The sequence below is a fragment of the Fopius arisanus genome, unplaced genomic scaffold (genome assembly GCF_000806365.1).
Source record: "Fopius arisanus strain USDA-PBARC FA_bdor unplaced genomic scaffold, ASM80636v1 scaffold00001, whole genome shotgun sequence".
Lineage (NCBI taxonomy): Eukaryota > Metazoa > Arthropoda > Insecta > Hymenoptera > Braconidae > Fopius > Fopius arisanus.
Window position 1 is genome coordinate 5,078,951 of NW_011887740.1, and position 25,286 is coordinate 5,104,236.

The 25,286-nt window shown below is 37.7% G+C and overlaps 2 protein-coding genes across 6 annotated transcripts in view; one reads left to right on the top strand and one right to left on the bottom strand.

The window, feature by feature from the left end:
• Positions 1-19,121: 19,121 nt before the first annotated feature.
• kmr (kramer) overlaps positions 19,122-25,286 on the top strand; it is a 79,669-nt gene continuing 73,504 nt past the window's right edge. For 3 of the 5 annotated variants that reach the window (XR_892006.1, XM_011301667.1, XM_011301688.1), the window contains exons 1-2: positions 19,126-19,281; positions 23,963-24,133. Coding sequence is in view for 4 of the 5 variants with exons in the window: in XM_011301667.1 (XP_011299969.1) it covers positions 19,250-19,281; positions 23,963-24,133 (203 nt within the window). In the remaining variant the exon portion in view is untranslated. Of the gene's footprint in view, positions 19,282-23,962; positions 24,134-25,286 lie in introns of all 5 variants that reach the window. The other 2 variants (XM_011301656.1, XM_011301679.1) reach the window with 2 other exon arrangements.
• LOC105264641 (uncharacterized) lies at positions 21,071-21,808 on the bottom strand. The gene is made up of 3 exons (XM_011301644.1): positions 21,661-21,808; positions 21,369-21,531; positions 21,071-21,307 (listed from the first exon to the last, which is right to left on the bottom strand). Exons 1-3 carry the CDS (start codon positions 21,728-21,730, stop codon positions 21,223-21,225), a joined length of 318 nt encoding a protein of 105 aa, XP_011299946.1. The 5' UTR covers positions 21,731-21,808; the 3' UTR covers positions 21,071-21,222.

The following is a 25,286-nucleotide window of genomic DNA, read 5'->3' on the forward strand; positions in this document are numbered from 1 at the left end:
TTGTTTTAGAGGGGAGGTGGAGGAAAAATCCGGGATGGTGTGGGGTAAATTGAGGTGAGGGTTGCAGGGAGGTGTTTTGATTTTTTCATCGTAATAATAATTCGGGGATTTTTTTGGGATTACTTGGAGATGAGTTGAAGTTATGATGATGAATTCAATAGCTGAGACTCAGATTAAAGAAGATGGTTCAGAAGGAGACATGTCAAGGGAGCTGATGGTTGATGGGCGAGGGGTGGTATGAGGGGTGGTATGAGGGGTGGTATGAGGCTTTTCGCTCGATTACCAGACCGAGGTAAAATGCATTTTCCATTCCCCAGATATAGTCGGGATGGGGTGTTACATTCGAGGTAACCAGGCAGTACTCTACCACCGGAAGTACTACTAGGGATTCGAAACGAAAGTACATAGTATACTTTGTGTACACGGTTGAAGTAATGGAATAGCGAAGGGATTGAAGGTACATGTATTTCTGTTGAGTAATGAAATAAAATTGAAAAGATAGTGGGACGAATGGAGGAGATACTTCGTCGCGTGAGAGTTATTACCGGAGGGAAGAGGAAAAATAAGATGGGTAGATAAATAAAGGAAATATCTGTACCTCTATTGGTACTCGTTGTTCAATACTTTCGATATAGAACTTGGGATTTTTCACCTGAGATTTTTCACGAAAAATACATTTCTTCTCGTGTCGACTCGCATTCGCATTCAGGATGTCACGTGGTGAAAATTACATTGGAGAATTCGAGGTTTTGTTCTCCCTCTTTGTTGGTTTTTTTTCAGTCTCTTTCTCTTTGCGGGGAAAATGGTAATAATCGAATGGAGGGTCTTATCGTCGCGACGATTAAACGGCGCGTGCTTCCGGTCAGACGTACTTGTGTCCCCTTTAACCTCTCTCCTTTCATTCTTTGTTTTTTTTCCTCTCCTTTGGTTTTTTTATTCTCCGGGGAATAAGGAATTGTTGGAATTCATGGTAGTGAGGGTTTTGGAGAGAATTGTCCGCGCATGTTCGCGAAATCGATGGATTTTTTTTTCGCATTCATTTTTCGTTATTTACCGGAATGTGTACATTTCCTCGATCGGATGGATTGGGTAAATATAAGGAGACAGGAGGAACGGGTCCTGATATAAAAAAAAAGAAAGGGAATCGATCTCGAAATATCTCGAATGAGCGGAAGTGAAAGACGAAATCGAAGCGCCATCACTCCATTGTGGAATAAAATCGTTTATTTTTTAGCAACAATAAAAAAAAACTCGTTTTTTTTTATAACGCTTGCCTATCGCGAGATATTCGACATTGAAATTGTTGACAATTTTTATTTAAAAAATGAATCCCCATCTCGTATCAAATAAAAGAACCGGATGTCAACACATTTATTTCAGCAATTGGTACTTCCTTCATTTTCGATTGGTCCTTTCTGGTTATTGTTGTTTGCTCCTTTTTCTCAGTAGCTACGACTTCCTCGGGATATTGTACTCCTCGATTTCTCGTGAATGAAGGAAAACGTGAGAGGAAAGATGCAAACAAATACGGAAGCACGAGATTACAAAACTTCCTAGCTTGGGTTAAGAAAAAGGGATGAAAAAACGGGGAAGAGGGAGGGCTGCAGTGGAATGGGGGAAATTAGAGAAGAAAAGTGAGCAAAATAATGACTTCTTAGACAGCATAAAGAGCTTTTTTCCTATTACACACTAGAAAAAACGGGATGTACAAAATATCATTAAGTTTGTCTACCATAATTTCACATTAGACCCAGAAAATTGCCAGGAAAAAAAAAACAGAGAAAATATTTCGTAAAAATAATGGAACTAACAATACGGAATTGCGAAATGTCCTGAAAATATTCTGTAACTTTTGACCATTTTCCTCAGGGTAATTTATTGTAAGTTTTATTGAAATTTTATTGTTTCATTTATCTTTATATATTCCGGAATGAAGAGAATTGGGGAGAAATTGGAAATGGGAGAAAATACATTCAGTTTAGGTCACTGTTCATTGAACGATCGTACATTTTCGGGTGTTGCATATATTTCCCGATGAGTCCCCGTGAATTGTCGAGGTGAACCTCAGTTCACTCAATCTTGCAATATTACTCAGTGGAGTGAGATAGTGAGGAAATGAGTTGCTATACCCAGACACATTGTCGTTTATATTTCACCTGCATCTGGTTGTTGGTCGAGTACTGGTGAATCGCATGGGAAACGGTTGAAATTTTCTCAATTGAAACGGAGAATTTACAATCCCGCGGTCACAGAATGACGAGAATGAAGAGAATTAATAATTGAAAACTGAGGTCGATTCATTGGAAGATCCATTGCAAGATGATTGCCTCGGAATAATTAAAACGAACTAGTTCGAATGAATTCGTAATGATGTGGTCATATGCGATTGCACATATCGAACCTATTGGTAATAGCGGATTATTACTTTCTGAAATTAATCATCGGGAATATTTTCTTTTGGATCGTTTCTTTTGATAAAATGTGCCAAGTAAACGGGTGGGAGTGTAACGAGAAAACCAGTTGGTTCGTTGGTTGAACTCCAGTGAAAAAAAATTCAACGTTTATGTATGATTAATTCACGGGAATAAATCTACCGTCGTGTAAAAAGCTCCATAGTTTCACGTTCACAAAGTAGTACGGAGAATTTAAGACGTCGAGATCGAGTATATTTTTCCAAAGCTCCTTCTCTGACTTAAAAAAAAAATCCATGTAGAATCCTTCCCCTCGTTGAAATATGGTAATAGCGTGGTTTTTTATCAATGGAACTCATTCATGAACTATTTTTAACTCGCTAAATGCAATTCATGTTATCATTCATGAGTGATTTATCATTGCTTCAAAAATTGATCATCCGGAACTAGCGATATTACCGAATTAATTCATGTTTCTGGAAATAATTTATTCTGTTTATTTATTACGCAAACTCTAGATTGAAAAATTATTCCAGAATCAAATGAAAAACGAAATTTATTTGTATTTATTTATTTGTAATTCCATTGTTTATAATTTGGTATCAATAAAATATTGTGATATTGATATTTCATCGGAAAAAAAAACATGGATTGCATAAATGGGTTAGCAGTACCTTTCAGAGGAGTAGATTCGATTTAGAGGGCGCAGGCCAATGAAATTTTCAATTTCCCTCGAAATCCACGGGAATTCAACATGTAATGGACTCAATTCAATTTTCACTTACTTATTAATCTTCATGGGCTAATTGAATTAAAGTTCACAGCTGGGAATCCCAGGAATTTTTTTCCTCGTATCCTCGACATTAACTTCACCCACCATTTCGGTGCACTTACATAGCCGCCATGGCGCCCGAGGCTTTTACATAAATACTATCATATACCAACGATAATATGCGCTGCATATAACTGACATCACCGATAGCAGAGCACAATGGAGACTCTGAAAATCATGCAGTGACGTTTTGCAAAAAAATCCGCAATATGTACTTATAGACATGCAAGAGGTTTTCTTTGGATTTTTTTTAATCGTTATTCTAATTAAAAATCGTAACCATTTTTCAAATATATTAAATAACCGGATGTATTCGGGTTAATCACCACTGTTGAATGACGTGATTAACAAATTTAGGGAAGGTTGATGATGAGACTCAATCTCGATGTGTGGAAATTCATTGGAGTCGGGGAATGAGAAACCTCGCGCCATATCCAGGCGAATGAGATCCGGAAGGGGGAGATGACAGAGAAGAAACCCATGTGTGTTCATATATGCCATTAGCACTTCTGTGGTACTTCTGTAACTTGTTTCAAGTCTTTTCAGTTGCATCCCGAGTTTCATACGTGCAAGTCATCGGAGACATTTGTCTAATCTCATTGCCGTTACCCTCTTTCGGTTGATCAGAGGGAATAATAAAGTTTGAAGCGACCGGATGAAAAGTCGTTAGTCATCATTTTGTCATTTTTCTCGGTTCATTATTACGTTGTAACATGGTTAACTGTTGCGAGTGCTTAAAATTCCGGTGTTCACGGGGTGAAAAATATGAGCCGTTGTACACCCAGGGCTCTTGGATGCTCAGGAATAGGAGTGCAACACCCAGAATGCCCAGAAGAAAAATCAGTGTTCGGTACGATGTTGTCAGACCTGTGAACAAAAACCAGAGGTGATGCATGTTTATTTTCAATTCAAAATGAAAATATTATGCGGTTTATAGTTTTAAATAGTCTAAATGATTTTTTTATTTTCATTGGAGTTTTTTTTACTGGAATAATCATTCGATAATGGAATTTTTCTGGTATTTTCCTGCAACGAGCAGTGGATTCGTATCAGTCTAGCTTATTTGTAATCAAATTCCTCGACTGGACTCCATCCATTCCAATTAACCTACCGAACGAATAGTTGATCAAACACTGATGGAATTTATCTATCATCCTTTACCGTAGTCAGCAGAATGCGCGCTGATTTCCTTCTATTCAGTCTCCAGGGGGAAACGTGTTTATTACAAGTGGGTGAGGATTTGACCAAGAGAAGAGGAATTCCATGACGAACGCTGTCCGTTAAATACCAAAGGCCCCTGTTGAGTTGAGCCTCTCATCGTCAATTAAAATGGGACTGTGTGTACTGATTAATTAGCTGAAACGCAATATGAGGAGCTTCCATCCAGTAGAAACTGATTGTCCACCTGTACACAAATAAAAATGTTTCAATCCGTCGACTGCGAAAACACCATGATCCGATTGTTCAATATTTTCAATTTAATTCCAACTCTGAAGAGTATTAAAATTGAAAAGGAAAATAATGGCGTGCAATATTTTTCTACATCCTCGCATTAACTCTCCGAAAAATGTGAAATTACGGTGGAGTTGATAATTGAATAAAAACTTGTTTTAAAAAATGTTGTCCCTAGCGTGAGGTTCGTGAAAGCCTCAGAGTGAATCCTGCGTCCTGAGCTGGTGCTCCCCTCCGCGAATGCCTGTTTAGCGAGAGATAGAGTCGCGAGTTGAATCGAAATCCGACAGTCGCGCAAGGATCGCCGCGTCGAGAGTGTCTTCACCAGATAAATTCGTCATTTCACCCCAAGTCCGACAAAAAATTGAAAAAATTTTGATATTTCACCGGAAACAGCCATGTGTACCCCGAGTAAAATCAAAAGCATATCAAAACGTGAGTGGTACTGAACAATTTAATCGGCTGTCGTTCATTTACTCTCGACAATTGCGTAATTGAATTGCGCAAAAATATAAGCCGGTTCTCTCTTTCTCGCGTTTAACCCAACGAATCGCGTGTGACGATCCATTTGATTTTGTTCGCGTCGGGTTAACTCATACGTGACGATATAAATCATAGGAAAATTCAGCGTTTGAATTCGCATTGTTATTTCTTTTGTGTGAGTGATACTGCTGTGTAATTTATCTGTAGAATTCAGCGCTTCACTCCCGCGAGGTTTTGTCCACTTTTTTTTCTCCCCGTTGCACTTGTCATTACTTTTTTTTTTGTTATTTGAATTTTTCATGCGAAAGCCCTCAGGCTCTGGCTGGCCTCAGTGAAAGTGTGTGCCTCTCTGGACGGAATTTACGCCGGTTTTAAGTTCCATACGTCCGAATAAACTGGAACTACTGTGTGCATGCGAAATATACCCGCGAATATTAAACCACGTGCTGGCTTTTGAGTTTCCCGTTTGGAGTTGAGTGAATAAAAAATTCTTACGGCTTGGTTAATTCCAAGAGTGATACGCTGGATAATCATCTGAGGTGAGATGGATTTTATCTATCGATTTTTCCGATGAGTGGGACATTGTTTTCCCCGAATTCCGCGGAAAATCGCGAGTCACATATTTCGGAAAATTCTGGAAAAATTGGAAAGCAGGAATGGGCAAATGAGATCGTCAAATCTCAGTTGTATTATCTTTTCTTCTTTTAGTTTGGATACGTCAGACACTTTGTCGTATGATGATGTCACACCCACTGCATTACATTTTTTTCTGAGTGCCTGTCCTGCTAATTAATAACATAATTCGAGTTGAAATTAATTTAGCTATACTCTCGAGGGTTTAGGGAGCCCTTCTTAATTGAAATGTACTCCGTACTTGGCCCAAGCACGAACTGGACATAATTCACAGAGATAGAGGAGAGTGGATATATGGCGCAGGGATTTACCGTTAAAACTCCAATAATTTTCAACATCGGAAGGTTTTCATTGATTATTGATTGTTGCTCTCGAATATCAAGGGCTCAACATGTACACTAAATAAATATTACTTATATATTTCACAATATAAATTTTATAAAACAAAATTCAATTCATTTTGATAAACAATCCGGAAATTTGAAAAATTGTAGAAAACGATTTTTTTAATTAGAAACCCCGGAATAATTTTTAATTCATTCGCCCTTTCAATTACAGCTGCACGAAGAAAATAAAAGTCATCGCACTCGAGATTTTGTTCAAACAGTCTCTCCCAGAGAAATTTACGACGAGTGAAAAAAATTAGTCTATTATTTTCAGTCCAAAAAGAATTTCCAAGTGTTAGCACAAGTCTTCCCATAAATTCATGCAGTTTGCGCTAGCAGGAGAAAAAAAATTGAAGTAACGGATGAAGAAATGGCTTCTCACCCAAAATTTCATTCACTTTTATTTCAACTCACTGAATAATTCTTCAACTCTTGTCAATTAATTTTAATCAATTCACCAAAAAGTGGAAAATCCTGGTTATTGCGATCGTTGATGTGCAAATTTTTGTGGTGGCTTTTGACGAAAATCTCGAGCTTTGTCCTGCGACCCATATTTTCACGGATTTTACGTAGAAATCGATGAAAAATCAAAACCCCGTCAACCCTTGTAAAAAATTCGCTCGTTTGAGGGGAAAAAACAATAACACACTTTGGAAGCATTCGCTCGGAATGTTCAATTAATCTCACGTATTTCAATAACCCTCCGTTGTGGTACCGCAGATTGTCTAGCGTGAAGTATGAATGGAAATGAGTTTTCCACGTTGATCTATTTGTCAGCACAAAGCCTCATTACGGTACCAAAATAGTGAGTAATAACGGCGCTAGTCATGTCTCCATCGACCTCAAATAATAATTTTAACGATGGGAAGTCATCTCCCACGTTTTAATATGCGCTCTGACCCGGATTAAAGACATCCGAGTGAAATAATTCCTAGTAAAATTGTTTTTCGAAAAATACAATATTTCTTAACGTCGGTAAACATCAGGATACTCTCGGAAAATTACACTTGAAATTTCTGTAGAATTCTTCATTCTGAAACTGACTTTTTAAAATTTTTTATTGAAATTTACGTCACATTCATACAATTCAAATGATTTTGTTACAGAAATTTGAAGAAATTTTTAACAGTGAACATCGTAGGAATTCTAATGGATAAAAAAATATAGAAGCGAAACCAAGAGAATTCTCAGGGTTAAATGCGTTGAATTTTCTTGACAACTGTCAGCTTTCACCCCTTTTCTTCATGTTTGCATTGCCGTGACCCAAAAACCTTTCGAGAGACTTGACTTTGAACGGCATTTCCCAAAAAAGGTACCATACGTGCAGCGTTTGCACTGAGAGTTGGGAAAAATATGGGCTACTTGAAAATTGACATGGCTCCCAGGCGAGGTCATGTGGATGAATACGTACAATCATTTTTTTTTCTCTACTCGAGAGCCAAGAGCTCGTATTTTTGTGAAAGAAAATGTTTTCGTAGTTTACAACATCGTGCGGCTTTAAAAATGCTAGTACCAATATGCATGCTATGTGTGCTCTCAATTTTATAGTTAATACATAAAAGAAAACACTCGGTGGTGATTGCGCAAAATTGTTGATAAATAGACTAGGTTTCATCCGTTTTGCAAAATAGAATCGCTTTCTCCGGGAAAATTTCCCCAGACGGTTCTTGTTATTCATTATCATTTTCACATAAATTCGAATTTCGCGAATGTCATTCGATCTCTAGGTTGAGATTATAATCACGTGAGCACGTACTAAATCGAGATCGTTAAAATCAGTCCGCGTGTTGTCCTGCGCAGTTTATCGACTTTTCGTTTCCCTTTGGATTCTCATCGTCAGCATGACATCCTAGGGTTGCAAAATCTATTTTACCCACCTCCACCTCCAGTTTCCCCTGATTTTTTTCCAAGCTTTTGAATAATTCTTGCGGAATTTTGTTGTTGATAATTATTCGAAATGCACCGCGAAAATAAACTTTTGATGGATGAACCGTAATCCGCGCGTTTCTGTGTACTAAAGTAACATAATTAATTACATAATTAATTTTCACATACAATATGTTACACTCAGTCTCACGGTATATGACAAAATGGGGTGTTTCATGTATTTCATGACATTGATGCATTTGCCTATTTGAACAAAACGCGCTCATAAATTACACAGCGCATTTCATACTCTTTGAATTTACACAGAATTAATTACGTACAATAACAAAACGTCTTCATAGCACAATACTTGAAGCAGCGAAATGATTTCTGATTTATTTAATTCTAATAATGAAATCGGTTCTTCAGTTTCCATGGAGGATAAAATATTATTTTAAATTCCATTTCATTCATTTTTTTTTCAGTGTCTGGGGAAAGGCTGGGGTTGTTCACTTTAATTATCGGATAGTCATGAAGTTTTTTGTATTCAGCAGACGAATCCCCTTCTTTAAAATATAGCAGAAAGCAGGGAAACAGAATTTCTTTACCCCTTTCTTCTCGTGGAGTATTTTCTTCTGAATAAGTCCGGGCAGTGGCAGAATGCAGAGTAGCAACGGGACAAATGCCCATGAAGACGAGTAACGAAGTCCTTTGAGAGACTTTGGGTCTGCGGTAATGAGGGTACGGGTACTCGAGGTAATCGAGGAAAAGTCTTGCGCGATAATGTAATTTCATACCCGATGTAAAAGGCCAACTCGTGATGCACTTTTCGCCGCGGTATAACTTCCTGCTCCAGTAAATATCGATTCTAAACTGCACCCAATCAGTGAAAATGAATTATTGAGGGGTACCGTATATTATTACAATTAAATTATTCAACGCCTTTTATTCGTCGAGTGAATTATTCAAAATTTCTTCGCTCAATTTTTTTTTTTCACTTTGCCCGAGAATTTTACCGTGAAATACAATTTTATTTTCAATTAAAGTTTAAAACGGCGGGGAACGTTTTTCCGTTAATATCATTTTTCCCATTATCGTTGAAAAATAGTAATTAAAGTTTTTCCACGGAGAAATAGATACATGAGAATTTCTTAATTACTGAAAGTACATTGGGTTCACCCAAGTTGAGAACAGAAAGATGTGGAAATTTTTGCAACTTCCATTACGGCCACTTTGTCCTGTAAAATTAAAGTTTAATCTCGATTTTTTATTATAATTTTATAATTAATGCGGAAAGCTAGATAAATAATTTATCAATAATGGATGAATGAGGAGAATGGGAAACGGTTAGGATTTTTTAATTGCCGAAAGTATTTTCGATTTATTGAGGTCCGGAGAATAGGTGTCTGGGCTCTACTTGCTCGAACCAAGTGGTGTACAGTTAACCGTCGTAAATTACTATTAACCCTCGAACTTTTCGTGAAAGTGAGTGGAGAGGAGGAAAAGAGGTGAAACTCAATATCGCACGGTGTGATGGGAATCGTGAGATATTAGTGTTGGTGATGGGATGCACTTGTCGTCTCGTGTTAGCTCGAGACTCATTGAAAGTCGAAAAGTAGGTTTCGCCGGAATGGTAAGAAATAAGTGGGGAATAGAGGCATGTGCACAAGTATTGGATGGTAAATATACGGTAACGAGGGGGTGGCTGCTCCAATTACAGGCTCAACCATTTGGCTAATTGCCCGCCGATCTTTCGAGCGAAACACTGTATGGAGTAATGAATCGTTATTAAGAGTGTCTCGATGGGTATGAAATTCATACACCTTTCACTGCAGATCAAATTAATAAACAATCTCATATTGAATCGCGGAAAAAATGTGAATTTTATTAAATAAAAAAATTAGGAAGAATATTCAGAAATTTATTTTCGCGTCACTGCACCTATTGCGCGGATCTAAAACTTTCGGAGACGGAAAATAATTTTTTAATAAAATTCAAAATTCAAAATCAACTAGAGGTTGATTGTAAAAACCAAAAATTATTTATCCCAGCCCTGAGAGGTAGAATTTTTAGAATCTAGAATTTTTGAGCGACGAGAGTGATTTATCCCGAAAATTGAATTTTTTCATCAACTGATCAAATGATTTGAGGTATGAACACAATAAAGGACATGTCATTGATTATTATTCTATAGATAAAACGATATGATTGCCCCATTTTCTTCGTGAATTCTGACGTGCAAGTTTATTCATTATGAAATAAATTCAGAACTCCACTTTAACCTCATGTTAACAACAGTATCCGCTATTCTCCCACGGGTTACTTTATCACACTATAACGACTGTTACAAATTTTACCTCCACCTCTAGGTGAACGTAAATAACAACTATGCGATAATCATGAACCCTAGGACCACGGAAAGTGCAGGGCTAATAAAACTATGGGCTATTCCGAGCGCAATAAGTAGTACGATAGCTCATCACGGTTCAATATAATTAGCTCTTCTCCCTGGAATATTTAAAGGTCAGATAATAAAATAAAATAAAATATAAAATAAAAATAAAATTTGAAAAAAATTAAAATAAAATTTAAAAAAATAAAAATTCTCTGTCTTTCTTTTGATTGAAACCAAAAAAAAATCGGGAAACAAAACAATTGTATTTTTGGGAAATGTTTTGAAAAATTTTGCGAATATAATTTTTTTTATATTATACTATTGTTTTCTTTTTTTTTAATTTTTCAATATTCTCAAAAAATACGTCATCCAAATTATAAAAAAAATTTTCCCATTCAAATTTTTGGAAAATTTTTTTGAAAATTTGGAAAAAATTTTCTGATTTCAATTTTTTTTACCCGGGTATTCAATTGTCCCGTCCGGACACTAAGCCATCAACTTTCCTCGCATTTATTCCATTCCCCGTTTTATCAGTTATTTATTCATTCCCTCATCTGCGAAATATCGATAATCGTAATATTTGATTCCCCAGAACGTTTCCTCGCATAGCGAATACCTCATGCATGAAAAATTATCATCGACTTTCCACTCGTCAAATACCAATTGGAAATCCCCTCGATAATGGATTTGAAAATTTCCCCACAATATTCCCGACCCCTTGATTGAAGATTAAAAAGATAATTGCGTTAAAAATTATTTGAAAAAAATGAAAAAACCTTTGCGTAGAGTCAGAGCCTGAAGTCTTCGATGTGACACTCGTCATGAAGTTCTTCATCTAATGGTTTTTGATTGTACAAAAGGCAAACACCAAGAGGCGGAAGTTGAGTGGTCGGTCAAGGTGGTACATTGGCTCTGTCCATTTGTGGTTGTGAACACGTGTACAGGGATACGTGTCTTCAAGTATGGCTCGAGCACGAATAGCATAGTTGCATAGTTAAGGCTCGATCAATCTCAGGAGCTATTCATTAAGCCTTTCTGAGCATTGAAATTCCCGGGCTAATGTAGCCGGTCAGATTACCTGACGTTTCAATATATCTTGATGAGCGTGTGTAGTCGGATGGAATTAAATTGCGAAGTGATAAACGAATTTATTTCATATCAACAACTCTTTACATTCCTTCAACGGTTAATTAATCGACAGAGTTTTCCATGGGAGATTGAATATTTGCTGACTACACCGTCATTGATTTAATCATTGATTGATGAAAATATTTCATCCGATATTTCACTCGGTGTCGAGATGATGCCGCATCATCTTCCTCAATTACTCATTATCGAAAACGAGTGGAGCATCACGATGACGAAAGAAGAACAAATACATTCCATCATAAAAATTTCAATGATACAGCTGGTACCTGTAATCAACGTCTAGTACACGTCACTCCGATGTTCACAGTGTCGTGAAAATATATTGGAAAATACTCCCCCACTTTCTCGTGTTTCCCTCCCAACTTTTCATTTTAATTATACTCTTTCGCGTAGCTTTTGTTGGGTAAGTTGGGCTCATTCAATCATCTTCACTCTCCCATGCAGAAAACTTTTTCAATAAAACGAATTGGCGTTCTCAGCAATTTTTTTTTTGTGGCTTGTTAATGACTAGAAATACTAGCCCCGTTGGGTGTGCGCCTATTTTAACGCACATTTTTACGATGTGTGCAGGTAGCTTATGTAATTTTAGACGTGGGATGTTGGGGTATTTATTATGTTGTGGATTCCTCTTCCGGTTTACCAACAAACACTGAATATGTCATCTGTTTACAATTGGAACATTAATTCTCGAGATGCTCTTATGATGCCGCGTGGGTGATGAAAATTATGGGAAAATTTGGATAGAGAATTAGAACAGGGGGTGGGGTAAATCGATTCACCATATTGCACTCTCTATCGTGTGGCATTCAGGAGGGCTCTATGCAAATTCGTGGTTTGACCCAACTGCATTGCGACTGTATCGCGTCACTCGGTGTGGCAATCATCACTTCTAATTCCATGCTAATCTCAGGAGAACAGATGGGACTGCCCATCCACTGACATTTCCAAGTCCCAGGGATTACGTGGATTTTCAATCCAAATTCTATTTTATTTCTCACTCTATTTTGCATAAATGCGGAACCCTCTGCTTGAAGGAAAATCAAAAGAAAAATCTAAAGAAAGACAGAGAATTTTTATTATTTTTTTATTTTTATTTATTTATTTATTTTTTTTATTTTTCCATTTTTTTTATTTCATTCATACGCAATTAATTATTAATTTTCTGGATTTAATTACAGAATTTTAAGGGATATTAAGATGAGATTTCTTCAATTTATCTAGATCAATAATGACATCGAATTTTTAGTGGAATTGGGACACGATAAAAAATCAGAAAAACACATGAAATTAAATGAGATGAATATTTTCTTCAATCGAACGAATTTATTCAATTTTTACAGTAACATGACACATTTTCTTTATTTTACATTTTTGACTTCAGCACGGGAAACATACGTATTTCTTCTCCTTAGGTGGTTCCGTGGTTATTTCTTCCCGCGTAGGTCCAGGGACTAGATACCACTGCTGCGGAGGCGGATCTGTCTTCTTCTCCTCTTTAACAAGTTTAATGATCAAAGAAGTTTTCCTCTTGGTTGGTTTCGGCGGTTGTTTCACGATCTTCAATAAAATCGTCTTCTCGACAGCCGGTTCTGGATGACTGGGACAGCAAGTCGGACAGCAACTTGGACAGCACGCGGACGCCAACTGTCCCACGACGAGCACCAGAAAAATCCACAAAAATCTCATTGTGCGGGTTTGCGTGCTTGTACTGAACTCGGAATTGTAAATAGCTCGAGGATTATATATGAGAACCGTTGGAAGTTTATCAGCCGTTTGAAACAATCGCTGCTTGTCGTAGAAACGGGTTCAAAGCCGATTGGCTTGTCCAGGGTTATGAGTTTAAAATGACGAGTCTAGTGACTCTTTTCGAGTACCACGATAACTCTTTTGTTGAACTTTTATGCTGTTTTATGCTGTTGTCAAGTCTCTTCCTCAAACCAAATGCACAAATAGCTCATCCTTCCTCAATTATTCCCGGAAACAATCTCCAACTGCAACTCCACGGTAATATTGATGCTAGGTACAGAGAATTGAGATGCAAAGTCTGAGAAATGGGAGATTGGGGATATGGACCGCGCACTCAATGCTTTTTAACCAAAAAAAAAATCTGTACCTGGAGAATCAGAATGGATCACCGGATCATCTGTAAACTCTTCCGCCCGAGGAATCCGGTGCAACAGGGAGAGAAAATCTCAGAGAATGAGACAGGGTGAGTTGGAGTTTACGAGTCGCTGACTTTTCGAAACGTGAAAATATTGAAGAAGTCGGGAAGACGTGAGGATATCCTTGCAATGTGTACGTTCATGTGAAAAGTTGAACTCAGGACGTTCTCTGCCTTCTCTCCCGGTAGATTTCACTCCACTCTCTGTATTTCGATGAAAAATTGAATGGATGGCGATGAAAAGTCTTGAGATGGAAATTCGGGGTAATTTTCAAAGACCTGGCCTATTATTAGACACATTGGATTAAATATACCGGAGTCTTCATGACTCTCAGTTTTTTCTAGATCATCAATAATCAATAATCAATCAATAATCAATAAGGATTTTAATGAACCCATAAAAATATTTATTCTTGTCCCAATTGGCAGTACATCAATATTCAATACATTAATTATGAGTCTTTTTTTTGCGGTTTTATAAAAATTGTTTATAGATTAGTATTTGTGACTTTAACTCTCTAGTGGTATTATCGCTGCAAATGATTTTCAATGTGAAATTTTGCATGTACCAAATTGGTGGTGTGTTATATGTACCTAAGAGTTTGCATCCACGGGCTGCCCCAGGGGTCTTTGGCAAGCATCTGGCATACGAAATGCCGGTTGCACGTTAATGTGCAGAAGCGAACATATAGATGCACCTCCTTTTGGCTTTACTATATCATTCCATCCAACTTGTGCTACTGTACGAAACCCAGAAAGGGTGCGAAGAACTTGCACCCCCCTGGGGGAGACAGGGGGATCCAGAGATCTCAAATGGCGAAAGTTTATGCCACCGATAAATCCTCACGCTAGCGTTTAGAGCCAGTCCTGAATGCCATCGTCATGCCATCATGGAAACACAGAGTTGAGGAGGAAATTTTATCTATTCTCTCTTATGCCTGGAGATTGTTGGAAATGGAAATGAAAGGAGTTGAGGGATGGGCGTGGTTTTGAGAGCTATAGGAAGTCACTGGACAGATTCCATCGCAGGTGAAGAGATCGGGGTTATGCTAACCCCAATCCTTGTTATCGAAAAGCCCGAGGGTGGTTTGCTGAGGTGGTGAATTCCAGGGAAGTGTTTGGACAATTGTTGACTGAGAAATTACCGGGGAGTAGTCGGCATTGATGATTTTTCATTCACTGATAAATTTTCAAGACTCTTTTTCTCGTGGGAATTATTTTGTCAGGGGTAAGGAAAAAATTTAATATTGCACCCATTAGGAAATGTATAATGGAACACTGTACTGTGTAGCACGTGTAATCTTCAAATTTATGCCTCACGGTTTCATGAATGAACAAAGACCTGTCAGATGACGTGATGTAATTTTGTCCTGAACTTGTGCACGTGATGCAATTTCATTGCTCTCTGCAAGGGCATGACGTGAATTTCAATAGTTTTTCCTCCGTCTCACTTCCACTGGAGTTAATTGAGTTTATAGTTTCCATAATTGTACGCAAATATCAAGTAATTCCACCGATTTTCAAAATGCCAAAAGATTTTCCAACAAATTGAAGCACCAATTGTTCAGCTCTCACCATATTTTCTTTATTCTTTCGCTGTCTCATTCCACCACTTCGTGGCATCCGAGTCTCGTAAATCATTTCCGGTAATGGCGTCGTTGGCGCAAAATTGTCGGAAGCTCGGCTGGTTTCCAGAGCAAGGGAGCATCCAAAAAAAAAAAGATAAAAAAATCAACCGGAATAACCAGCGGTTGAGTGGTGCTTGCTCGTCCCCAAGTGTCAGACAAGAAAGTACTTGGATAAAAGGTGACGGAATTGCGCGGGATACGCTCGGAAATGATACTTTCGTCCTTTGACATTTGCTCAACACGTGCTCCAGACAAATTTAACCCCCGCAGCGATTTTCCAACACGTGCCCGACAAATTTTCCAGGCGCATGATCACGGGAGTGACCCATCACTTCCTCGTAAAAAAGAGGGAAAGTCGGTAAAAGAAATGTTACAAGCCAATTTCCTCGTGAAATATTCATCTTTTCACAGTGAAAATGTATTTGTCATACAACACTGGCTTTTGTTGAGGTCGACTCCCCTCGCAACTCAGAGAAAGCCCTCGACGACGCATTAAAAATATAGGGCTTCTAATTAAACCACAGACTCCAGAATAGTTAACGGGTAGTCAAGTGTGCAAGATTTAAAGAAAACCTAAAAATTCAACAGAATATTATAAATTGAAAAAAAACACCTGCAGGAAGAAGATATTTTTGGCTGGCACAAGAAAAATCATTCGCATTGCAATAAACTAGATAAATATTCACCTCTTCGAATACTGCAAAATACGATTTTAAAAAAATAATTGGTTAAGACTTCAAAATGCATTTTTTTTTTATAATCCCATGCAGCGTTGGTACATAATATGAAATCGTTGCTGAAGCGGAGGTATACCATTGGGAATAGAAGCGCTATATGATATTTTACTGGATAGCTAATATTTGTCGGGATGATTACGAATATGCACGTCGAGGAATAAATTCTGCTCTGTGTTCTTTACGTTGCAAATAAGAAGATACGCGAACTGCAAATACTGCAAACAGTCTAATAGTCTCGTTTTTTCGAATAAAAAAAAAATACAGCCCTATATTTTTGAAAAACATAATGGCATATTGGATTGTAAATTTACTGAACCGTGAGTAAAACCTGAAATTTCATTTTCATGAATAATCAATAGTAACTGTCCATAAAATGTCATTTATCTCCAATCGTATATGCCAATCGAATGATGACAAATGATGACAACTCTTTGAAAAAAAATGTCCCTGGGGGTCGCGATTTGAGAGACAAGTTGTAACAGCTTGGGAGTACAAATGAGTGTGTAATTTCTGGTGATATAATCCCCCAAATGTGTTATGTATCAATGTAGGGAACAATTGAGCCCTCGGGAGTGTTGATATATGTTCATATAATATATCACCCTGCGTTATCCAAAGTCATCCAACTTTATATGTACGCTGAAGTACTCCGGTACCAACTGCAGTCTCAGTGACGTTCTTTTGTGCTGAGCACTCGGATCCATGGAAAATGGAACCTCGAAAAGTTTCCCTTGGGCACTCCTCTATGTGCAACTCACGAGTTATCCGGCTTCCCACTCATACTCTTCTTCACCATGCAATATCCAACCCCTCCCACCCACCCCTTCAACTTAGGCTCATGCAGTTTGCGCTTGGGCGCGTCTAGTCTTTCCTCGTGAGAGGCCAACGACTCGAACAAAAAATTCCACTTCTTTTCTTTTCATTTTCTCCAACTACCTTTTTTTCTCTTACGCCACATTCTATCGATTTCTGCTCTTCCGGCGCTTCTCCAACGTCCGCCTTTTCCTACTTTGCTCATTTTATCGCAATCACAAATGCGCAACTTATCGATTCCGAACAACTTTTCGTGATGAGGATTTAATGAAAGTGAATTTTGTCACGTCTGGTGGATATTTTTATTCGTTTTGTGGTTTATTTGGTCTAGGTGGATTCCTCGATTCCTTAAATAAGGCTCAGATTTTAATCTGCTGAGAATCAATGGAAAATTCATTTATATTCAGAACTTGACATTTCCACGGGTTCAAATGTGTTTTCTATTTGTGGTAGGTCGAGGAGATCGAAGGTGATAGATGGTGCCTTCGGAGGTAGGGGAATTTTAGCCTAGATTGAAAATACCTACCGCTGAATTTTCCACCTTCTTCAATAGTATCAGTCAGAAACCCTCATTTCCTCAAGTTCTCAAATAGAATTCTTTCTAAATTGATATTGTCCTTAAATCAAGACCACCATTTTCCATTCGCGGGAATTTTTCCTGTCTCGAGGCCACACTGTTTTCCATGCCATGGCGAAAAATCTCATTCCGAAATAAATAGAACTCCACTCCACAAATTTTCTCTAATCCCGAAGTCGCGATTCACTGATCAATTTAAACTGTTCAAATGCATTTTTCATCAATTTTTTTCCATTTTCCAATGGATTTTCGCCGTAGAACCCTTTCACCGCCATCAATCCGATAATACGCGGCGATTTCCATAGAATACAATCCCAATTACTTTCCATGATTGATTTTTTTATCATGCCAACGATTTTGGCTTTCACCCCTCCCTCCCCCGTATTTCATCCATTCGTTTTGTTATTCATTCATTTTTCCATCGACGCGCAAATTTTTTCTCCCGCTGCTGTTTCGTAGGAAACGAATTCATCGAGTCTGTCGTTCAAGTCTTCGGAAAATAAAAAATAGATGAATGAGAGCTTCGAGACCGGCTGCGTCCAGATGAGAATTTTTGTCCCTCGGGATTTTCTCTTTCATTCAGTTCTATTTTCCGTTTTTTTTCCCTCTTTTTCCTTTTTCCCATTCGATTGTATTACAAATTTCATAGTGTCGGGTGGTGTAGATTTTCCACTTCCCATGCATGGAGAAAAAATTGGAGAATTGAACAGAGATCTGCTGACGGTTTAGAGAAATGGCTATAATGACATCCTCAAAATTCAATCCTTTATTTACTCCATAAGTTCGCGTACTCGCAGCAGAAAATTCCCCACTTACATGAACCCCCGGCAGTAGATCAAAAAGACCTAGATAACATTTCATTGAAAACTTAATCCTGCAGAACTCCCCTTCAATTTCCGTTTCATATTCAGTGAAATACGGAAATTCCTTTAAAGTCTTGGAAAATTAATCAACCGAGTAGTACCGTCCCGGTTTAACTCCACTAAGAACTTGTTTCATTAGTTTCATTTTGTTATTCGAGTGAAATCCCAATGTCCCTTCATTGAAACACTCCGGCCTTTCGAAAGGAATAATTATCTCGAATTACCTTGACAATTGCTTTCAAAATAAAAAAATTTTTAGTCATAAAAATAGAATTTCTCTAGAGCACTGGAATTTTTCCAGTTTACCTGCGGCCCCTCGCAGGTATAATTTCCTCGGAAACCCTAAGTCCCACGAAAACTAAAAACCCTCATAAACCCGAATAGTCACCTGTTCTCATCCGCCAGGTGAATTTCACCCTGTGGAACACATTTCAAGAAGTGGAAAACTTGCAGGATATATTTCACGAGGAAAATTATTGAACTCGGTTGACACGGATGAACGGCGGATGTAAGGGGTTTCAGGTGTGCAACAAACATGGAAAGAGGACAACGCCTGTGTTAAAATGACGCAGTGAATAGGTGAAGAGGGAGAGAAAGAGTGAGAGAGGTGGAGGAAAAAGGTAAAAATAAAGGAAAAAATAAAAGAGAGAATGCAAGGGTGGGAGTGTCGGGGACACGAAGCGTGGTAGTCAGTCGCTCCGGAAACGCGCAGCTGGACGGACTAGTGCTCGTAAGACCCTTTATCATCATCGTGTGTTTATAAATGTTAAATAATTATCAGTGTTGCAGTGTTAATTTGTGAGTCTGTCATGATCAAATGTGCATTTACAAGTGCCTTGGATTTATTTAACGTTTAATGCGAGATGGTTAGCTTCAAAACCACTAACTGTCTTGGGTAAGGTTTCCTTCTTCTTTTATTTACTCCTAGTTATCAAGTTATTTTTTCACCGCAATTTTACTCTGCGGTTTGACAATGCGGAAAAACATATTTATTTATGGGGTTGAGACAAATTTTGTTGCATTTTGTTCGAGCATGTGGGGAAGGATTCAATCCTGGTGGAAGATTCGAATACCGACTTCTGTTAGTTAATCTCATTTATTAGATAACTTGAATAATTCATTGATTGTGATGATTTCACGTTTTTTTTTCTCGATGTGATTATGCTTCGTGTTTTGATTGAAAATTCCGGTGCCGAATTTCAATCATTTGTGCTATTTCAAGTTCTGTGTGGTAATTAGAATAATTAGCAGTGATCTTAATGTCATGTCTGAATGTCATGAGCAAATTTATTTCATGAGCGATGCTGTAATCAGAATGAGGTGGATTATTACTCTTTAGTCTCGCATTTAGTATCTTATCTTGCGGGCGTTGTCGGTATGTATATAGATATCTATGTACATGACTAACATGACATCTGCTTTCTCGTGCCAACGGCCTCAAACTTGTTGGTTCAGCTGCCGATTGAAACGCGAGGAACGGACCTGCGGATCTGAGTTTATTATTATCAATGATTCGTGCAGTCAAACTGTTTATCCATTCATGACAACTTGGGTGTCATTGAGATGGTGGATATTCTCAGAGTGCACTCGTGCGAATTTTATCACATAATGGATGAACGCGGCTTCAAATCGCTCAGCGATTCGCTCATCTGCTCAATGTCTTTCTGCATTGGGTGGAAATTATTGGGGATCATGTACCATTTTGTTGGGACATGTGCGTTCTTTCGATGTTGATGATGTCATTATGGATGATTGAAGCCAGTTTCCTGTTGCTATTGATTTGGTTAAATTGTTCGAGGAAATTCGAGAGTCGATTACCAATTAATTGGAGTGCTGGTTCAGATCAATGGAAAGTCCAGTAATTGCTTTTTTCGATTGAATTTTTTATGTAATTGAATGTCATCTGGTTTAGTTCCATGTTGAATTGTTTTTTTTTTAAATATTCAATGGTAGTAAACGGATTTGCACACTGGATGAAATCATTCTAATTTTTTTATCAACCCTGAAATTTTCCAAACCGAACGAAATTTATATTTTCGTAATTACATTTTCATGAGGTGCAATAATCCTTGTTCAATGATCAATTTGTTTTAAAAGGAGATTGCAAATTATTGAACAAATGAATCTATGATTTTTTCCCTAAAAACAATCGACCAATCCGCATTTACATTTATTTCCACGAGATGAATGAATGAAGGAATCGTTTGACCCCTTGATGTAATGAAAATTGGAAAATTGGCGAACGCTTAATGAGACGTATTGACGCGAGTGCCAGCAGCACGTGTCATGTACCTCATTGAACTCCTCCCCATGACCCTGACAATTACACGAGTGTCATTGTCCTGTCCCTCGATTCACTGTGGATCTCCTCATATAAAGCCCCATTTTCTCATATCTCCTGGGTGTACTTTTCCCAATGTTCACCACGGATTTACCTCAGAGTACAATTTCTCTTTTGTCATGCGGTTTCCCATCCTATGCACTGTATTTGCTCCCCTCTTTTGTTGAAGCTTGGTTTATGACATAATACGCTTTGTCAGTATAAACACAGACCTGGTACTATTATAATGAATTAAATCGTAGCTGTAATTAGGGGAACTCGGTAACCTCCATTTTGTCGATTTTATATAAATCAAGTTGCTCCCATAAAATATATAGGAAATTATGAAACAATTGTTCTCTCGATCGTTAAGAAATCGGTGATATATTATTTTTTTTTATGTACAGAGAATTATTCGTGTAATGCACTTGAAGAATAATCGCAATGATAACAGATATCTAATCAAATCCAAATATGAACCTGTCCTCGGAGCAAGTGGCTCCATTTATAAATGTATTACCAGTGGAATTTATAGAGGAATAGGAGACAAGTTAACGGCAATAATTTACTTGACCACTTGATGGCGGTCGCATCCGATTTTCTGTAATGAAAATGTTGTGTTAATAATTTATTATTTTGGGGATCAGGGACTGCGGACTTACGAGCAGATGCACCAGCCTTCCTTGTTACAACGAGATCCGATACTGTAATCACTATTTCTCAAATCTGTAATGCAAACTGCTCTGCAATTACGGTCGCAATTATCTCCCCATTTGAAATCCTCTTCTGGTGTCCACAGCTTGATCCAAAATTCTTTCCAAGTTGCTATTGAATTCGATAAATAATTCTAATCAATCGATTGAATCTCTGATATATATATATCTAACATTATATCTCTGATATAATTTAACAGTTAAAAATGGAGGCCTGATGTATTCTGAGGGGATTATTTACCTGACACTTGAATGTCGAGAGCAGAACTTATGGCTAATAACACAAATATCACTTTCACAACATGCAACATGTTTTTTCGATTGCTTGAAGAGCACCAGAAGATTATCACAGTACTGACTGTAAATTCATCTGATCAGGATGTCTTGTGGTTTTTCTCGATATATTTGCGAGAGATAAACCATTGCTGACAGTTTCGTATGACCTTAGGGTCAGGGTAATTGGTACGTAATCATAATTTTCAATGAGACAGCCACGCGAGGCAATGCAATTTGAAACAGTGCATTGTTGCCCTGAGAAAGTCAGAAGTTATTTCTCTCTCAAGGCTAATTCTCTAATAATTAATGTTACTAATTATTCTCAAAATTTGAAAGGAAGTGCAATGTTTTATTTCTTGAATTTCATTGATACAATTTAAGCCAGTAACACTACATTTGGATCTTGATCAATAGGTCTCGTCCTAAACAAAAAAATTGAGAAATATTATTATGTTTTGGACTCTAGAATTAATATACTTACATGCAATAACATTCGCGATCCTCAGTGCAAATGGAGGAAACATGATAAATGTCACTATTATAAAAACGTCTGCAAAGCTTTCTGCAATTTATATTGCATGGAACCAGTGCCCATGACGTAACGCCTGGATAAATCTCTGGAAATGTCTCTGGAATTCCTAAAAAATTGGTGATCATTCAAATCGATGAAAATAGCCCTGAAGAATTCTGGTGTTCAATTTTAAATAAATAAATGGCTCGAGATTATTCAAAACCACGATTCAGTGGATATTTCATATGTCATATGATATTTATTCTTGAAAAAATCTATTCTCGGGTTCGACTCTATTTATTTTCCTCTCGGGGGGTCAGAGTTCATGAATTCATTAAAACGGAGAGGAACTTCTCGACATTTAAAGCAATATAATCTACTCTGGGAAAATTAATTATAAAATTAATTACCTGACACTTCGATGTCGACAGTGAAAGCTATGGCCAATACCATAAATATCATTTTTACAAAACGCATGTTTAGTCGATCGTTTTGAAAGCACTAGAAGATTGTCGCTAAACTGACAGTAACCGATCTGATCAGGATGTCTTAATGATTATCTCAGTTTCAATTAATGCTGACACTCGTGTGATCTTAGGGTCACACTGATTAGTCCATGAAACGCGCAAGATAAATTGTTAACATCCCTCATAAAGAACAACAATTTAATTCACTCACTTAAAAGTCATCATTAAATATCATCTGTATCTTCATTTATGCAACAGCTAACATACCGCTAAAAATTGAGATAACGATCGTTGAAAGACAGGAAATATTGAGCCTCACGATTTCATACCCATCACTTCCGGTAACAATACTTTTTGCCAGAAATTTACGTTAAAACCCTAACGTTCATTCCACCCTCATCCATTCAATTTTCCACAAGTACATTTTTTGTTTTCATTTAAAAACTAACCAGTGATACAGCTGTCACAAATACCGGAAGCGTCCATTGCACGTCCCTCCCCCTGACACAGATAATTACGAACAGGTGAGAAAACTCCAATCACAACAACTAAAAAAAAAATATCCCACCTCGTCTATAATTATCATCATTAAAAATAGCGGGATCTATTCCGAGTTGTTGTCGTAGTTGTCCTATAACATTTAAATCCTCTCCGATTTTCCACTCCAATCGTATTTCAAGCAGCTGCTGCAAATCCCCTAATTTTTCATTGCACCAATTCGTTAATTAATTGGGAGTGATGATAATTAAAGCGAATGAGTGGCACGTGTGCTTTCCGATGCAAATATTTAGTCTGCTATTCAACAGGACCGTGGGAACATCAGAGTATAAAGCAGTCGTTCTAAATGCTCTATTTATACCAAAGAAAGAAAATGAAAGAAGGGACGGTGTTGGGTATCGCTCTATCTACCTGCTTCAACCTGTAATCTACCACTCGTTCGTTTCAAAACTGATTATAAAATGATGATAAGAGACTAACTGGGACGGTGTGATTTCCCATGGTGTCTTATCTCCCCTGTTATCACCGGTCTTAATTATACACAATATAGTCGTCACGTTTTTTTTTTTTTCAATTCAAGTACAAATTGCCGGTGATTAGGTATCACCTGGATGCTGCTGCCGTTATCAACTGTGGGCGTGATCTGCTTTACCCTTTGTCTGATAAGCGATATCGGGGGTAGGAAACTGTAGTTACCATCGTCGGTATGGAGATGTGGGTGTGGGTGTGAATTTTTTTAGGGAGTGTTTTCCGCAATGGTATGTAATCTGGAAATTCTGTCGATGTTTCAGTGATCATGCTGCGGCTTCTTGCCATCTACCGGGTAGTCTACGTGCACCCCTGAATAACTGCAACAACAACTACCCCTTGAGTCAGGGGCATAACCATGAACCACCCTTGCGACACACCCCATCGAGGACTGGTTACACAATTGCGTCGCATGGATGCGCTCTACACGCGAGGTAAGTCCGGATTTTTTATCATCCCCTGGTGTCATTTACCCTACCCTTATCGGGAAAATATACCGGCATGCACGATGATATATTAATTTGTATTCATTTATGGAGACAAATACAACGGAATTCATTGAAGAATAAATTGAGCGTAAAATTACTTTAAGACTTCAATCAGATTTAATCGAATTATTTACTGTGACGTCAGGGATAAAATCCGTTCGTTAACGAATGAAGAACTAAATCAATCAAATCAAGTGCGGGAATGCAAATTTGTCGGGAGTTATTTGAGAGTAATTATTTGAAATTGAATTAATTGGATATCTTGAGATCAAATTCGATATTTGAGCGATTCTTCAATTGAATGGCGATTGAGTTTGTTTATTTAATGAGCTTTCATTAGACTTTGCGATAATGAGGGGATTCACCGGAAATCGAAATCTCCATGTTCATTTATCCCTCCCTCGAGGATATCGATAACACGGTCGAAAGCCAGTGAAAGCTAACTCTAATTTAGTGAGAAACCAACGGGATAATTAATTATTGGAAAGTTTCATTGTTCAAGTATTGGTTAACTGGATATTATTATTACTGATGAGATATTGGTCTTCTAACTATAGACAATTTTGTCATTATCTGATATTTCTGTACTTCGTGGATAAATTTATTTCGTTGGACGAAATGAGAAAATATTTATGAAAAATTCGCCTAATAGAATTAACAGAGTTCCAGTCTACTTCATCGACTTGGAATTGAATTAAATTATCAACGATTTTCAAAAATCAATATCTCTTGATAGAATAATGCTATCGGAAAAAGACAAAGACGTGCCATTTGCAGAATTAAAAGGGCTTTTCATGGCATTTCATCCTGTATTTTTATCACTGCTGGTTCGCAAGATATCCGCCGATAAAGATTGCAGGAAAGTTCTCGATTTTCATGAAATCATTCTTCCAAGACCTTGAAGCGACTTCATCAATTGTTCCACCACCCACTGGCCCAATCCCGACGTCTGGTGCTCCAATTTCTCCATCCTAAAGCTCACATGCAACGTTCAAAAGCAAATCCCCAGAGATTTCGTTGAGAGTGAAAAAAAAAATCACGAAAAACAACTTGGGGGTGAGGATCAGATTTCTCGTATGAGCGTAAACACCACTTACAA